This window comes from Cryptomeria japonica, chromosome 11, assembly GCF_030272615.1.
Source record: "Cryptomeria japonica chromosome 11, Sugi_1.0, whole genome shotgun sequence".
NCBI classification, from domain to species: domain Eukaryota; kingdom Viridiplantae; phylum Streptophyta; class Pinopsida; order Cupressales; family Cupressaceae; genus Cryptomeria; species Cryptomeria japonica.
Window position 1 is genome coordinate 575,251,488 of NC_081415.1, and position 2,794 is coordinate 575,254,281.

The 2,794-nt window shown below is 33.2% G+C and overlaps 1 protein-coding gene across 1 annotated transcript; it reads left to right on the top strand.

The window, feature by feature from the left end:
• Positions 1-340: 340 nt before the first annotated feature.
• On the top strand, positions 341-2,240 carry LOC131064768 (caffeic acid 3-O-methyltransferase-like). The gene is made up of 3 exons (XM_057999035.2): positions 341-1,055; positions 1,283-1,347; positions 1,941-2,240. The coding sequence occupies exons 1-3, from the start codon at positions 341-343 to the stop codon at positions 2,238-2,240; spliced, it is 1,080 nt and encodes a 359-aa protein (XP_057855018.2).
• Positions 2,241-2,794: the final 554 nt, after the last annotated feature.

Below are 2,794 nucleotides of genomic sequence, written 5' to 3' on the forward strand. Positions count from 1 at the left end.
GTTTTTTAGTAATTTCTGAAGTGTATGCACATTTTATGGCCGTTTTCTATATACATATATCCCCCTTAAAGGGGTTATTTATAAGCTTCCATAATCAACGTCCATGAGAACCACCACCTCTACTGACTTAGTCTCCTCTAATCACGAGGTAGAACAGTAGAACGTGACCTGTACCATGTGCTATGATTACTAGATCTACAAAAATATATTCACTCTACGATTTTATATTGTAGACCATCTTTCTATATATATAGCATAGCACAGACTCTCTCATTGTGCATCAAATTCAAATTCTAAGCTACTCTCATTGTGCATCCAATTCTAAACTAGAATTACGAAGATGTCCTCCAATGATGCAACAATTAATAACGAGGAGGAATGGCTCTTGGCAGAGGAGCTTTGCACCTTCTCTTGTCTTCCCATGGCCATGAAAGCTGCACTAGACCTTGATGTACTACGAATCATATCGACTCTAGGTTGTGGCCTTCAAGTTTCCCCTACCCAGATTGTGGACCAAATTCCAAATGTAACAAATCCTGATGCAGCACTTACTCTAGAGAGGATACTGAGAGTCCTTGCAAGTCATTCAATTCTCAGCTGCTCTGTAACCACAGGCAAGAATGGAAAGGCTGAGAGGCTTTATGGTCTGACTCCTCTTTGCAAATACCTTGTGCCCAACAAGGATGGCCGGTCCTTTGCACCACTGGCCCTGATGAACCAGGACAAAGTGTCTATGGACACTTGGTTCTATCTCAAGGATGCTGTTCTCAATGGAAGCCAGCCATTCATCAGAGCTCATGGGGTGAATGCATTTGAGTACAGTGCCAAGGATCAGAGAATCAATAGGTTATTTAACAGCGCTATGGCTGAACATTCTGCCATGGTGATGGAAAGGATTCTAGATTCTTATCAGGGCTTCAAGGATTTGGAGGAGCTGCTTGATGTGGGAGGTGGAGTTGGGTCTACTCTCAATCTTATAGTTTCCAAGCATCCCCATATCAAGGGAGTGAACTTTGATATGCCCCATGTTGTGAGAGACGCTCCTCATTATCCAGGTTAGTAGGAAAATATTCATTCAAGGGTGAGGGTTATGGCATTAAGTTAACAATCATGTACTTACAAGATTTAGTTTTCAAATCAATTGTGCCTTCTTAAATGATATTTTGGATCGGGAAGAGTATAGTATGATAAAACATTAATTGTCTATATTTTAGTTTAAGAGTTGCATTTATATCATTCTTATGCAATAAAATAATCAATTGTAGCGAAATTTTTCATTCAGGGATAACACATGTTTGGGGAGACATGTTTGAGAGCGTACCGTCCAGTCAAACTATTTTCATGAAGGTATGCAAGTCAAATTTCTTATTATTCATTGTTTTTTATAATAATTTTATAATAGAGAAAATATAATTTGGGTCTCTTCTCACATTTTGAAAATATTGTCGTCTTGAAATCTTTAATGAAATATACAAATAATATGTCTATTCAATGATATGATATGTATGTTTAATATCAAATATATATTTGTTTAATTTATGAATTCAAACTTCTTAATTTGAGAATTAATGTGTAATGTTGTGGTTGCAAATATTATTTTATTTTTAAAAGGTAAGTTGTTTTGGTTAATATTTTAAATTGAGAAATCTTTCATCTATGATGGTTATTCTTAAAATTTATATTTTGATCATTAGATTTTATTTTAGATATATAATATATAAGTAGTTTGAGGGTTAACTTATTGGTTACAAACTTCCTTTAAGAGTTACTATATTCTCTATATGAATCATGAATCAATTAAGAAGCCTGGAATAGGAATTAATGATCTTTATTTTGGTATTGATATTAAAAATTTGTTATACCTTAAAGTTTACAATGATGAGTTATCTTTAAAACTTGCTCACCTTAAAATTGACATTTGGGATTTTTTTGTTGATTAGTTGATTTTGCATGATTGGAATGATGACCATTGCATAAGGATTCTAGAAAATTGTCATAAGGCATTACCAGAGAAAGGGAAGGTGATTGTAGTGGATTTAATCTTGCCAATGGTTGTGGACACCTCTACGTCTACTAGGAGAGGATTTCATGTAGACCTTATGATGTTAGCATACAATCCAGGGGGAAAAGAGAGGACAAGAGAGGAATTCAATGACCTTGCAAAAGCAGCGGGATTTGTAGGAGGTATCAAGCCTATTTGTTGTGTTAATGGATTATGGGTCATTGAATTCTATAAGTGACTATTATAGGTGATTATCACTTTAATAGCCAATTAAAAATGAGCATATTATCTACTATGTGGACCATTAGTGAATGATATTCTTACTAATAAGTGTGCATTGGGAATCTCTATTAGCCCTACAAGTAATATTTTTCCCTTCAATGCTAAGGACGATAAATAATAAATTTATATTTTTCTTGTATGTCTTCATTCTATACTTTGGTTATGTTTAATCGTTTTCAAAATATCCATTTCATATTTTTGTTTCTAGTAGCAATAGAGAGATTATACAATCTTCTTATTTGAATTGAATGATTAATTCAAATGTATTTTCTTTAAATAATCATGTCTTCTTGGATGATTTCTTTGAAAAATTCCATACAAAATTATTTGATGACTTTAGTAGTTCTATCCAATCATTTAATCATGTGTTTGTTTATAATTGGAAACAATAAGACAAAAGGGCCCTTTAAAAGAAAAATCTATAATGAAAACATGCTAAGAAACTCTCAAAATTTAATTAGGATGCTGCAAATAATTGAATTTTTTTTTCACAATTTGAGATACTCTTCA